Source organism: Colletotrichum navitas, assembly GCF_030913465.1.
Source record: "Colletotrichum navitas strain CBS 125086 chromosome Unknown LY79scaffold_249, whole genome shotgun sequence".
Taxonomy (NCBI): domain Eukaryota; kingdom Fungi; phylum Ascomycota; class Sordariomycetes; order Glomerellales; family Glomerellaceae; genus Colletotrichum; species Colletotrichum navitas.
Genome location: NW_026850795.1, coordinates 1 through 1,074, shown reverse-complemented (window position 1 = coordinate 1,074; position 1,074 = coordinate 1). Strand labels below are relative to the sequence as shown.

General features: G+C 45.7%; 1 protein-coding gene across 1 annotated transcript; it reads right to left on the bottom strand.

Moving 5' to 3' along the window:
* Window positions 1–394: 394 nt before the first annotated feature.
* LY79DRAFT_585435 (uncharacterized protein) lies at window positions 395–1,073 on the bottom strand (the record flags this gene model as incomplete). The annotated part of the gene is made up of 3 exons (XM_060560494.1): window positions 395–574; window positions 824–879; window positions 998–1,073. The coding sequence occupies 3 exons, from the start codon at window positions 1,071–1,073 to the stop codon at window positions 395–397; spliced, it is 312 nt and encodes a 103-aa protein (XP_060406792.1).
* Window position 1,074: the final 1 nt, after the last annotated feature.

The window sequence follows — 1,074 nt, the reverse complement described above, 5'->3', positions numbered from 1 at the left end:
CTAGTACTGACGCGGTAGATAAACCAAAGACTGAAGGGCGAGCAAAGGGATCTTCAGATCATAGAATAAGGATAGATTTGGAATATTAATTGCCATAATTGACCCCTAACTATTACTATTTTTGAATCCTTTAGTCCTTACTATTGCAACCTCCTAACATTACGACAGTCTAGGAGAAGGGCGTAATTGATAATACCATTCGTGTCACAGTCATTAGACCCTGGATTCTAAAGAACTAGCTAAATCTAGCTATTAACCATCATTGTTAATTCCGACCTACTCTACCGCCACCAAGATTGCTGGTTCAAGTGAAGTTGGCCATAACCCCTAGGCTTTGCGGCCGTATTACGTTCTTACCTCTATGCCATCTGTCATCTTTGCAACGCCCTTAATTTCATTGACGGTAATAAATACAGGAATAATGGGTACCGGAGTGCACACTCCAACTGTTAAATCGATGCAACGCGTTGCCATCACCTTGTCCCTTGGAGTACTTGCCACAGTATCTTTGGACTGGGTCTTCACAGTGCGAACAAATGAACCTATCTTCGGCTCGTTTCATTTCTTCCATTTGCTACTGCGTTTGTGGAGCTGATCAAGGGTTGCAAATCAGGGTAAGAACTTAGAAGTTGTATTACTTGATGGGCTTTAGTCTGGTGCCGTCTTGGCTGAGGATTGAAGACCAGGAGACGATTAGCCAGGGTTTTACAAATATCTCTGCAATCTTTGTGTGACTGGTGGGGATTCTGACGTCCCAGTAAACTCCTCCCTCCTCCCTCCTCCCAAGCTGGTGATTTGCTGCCAAGAGGTCCAAACCTCTTACCTGCATGTGCAGGAAGTAACAGTGCTGCCAGAACACTGGACGCGGCCTGCACCGACCTATTATGTATATTAGAAAGATATCACTGGTTAAGACGAGCAATGAAGATCATATAACGTTTACTTGCCTTTCCTTCAGCCTTGCACTGGGCCCTACAAGCCTCTAGGCAGTCGGTACCTGCATCCGGCGTAGGGTTGGCAGTAACGAGCACGCCGGCCAGAGCCACTATCAAAGAGATAACACTGCCTCTCATG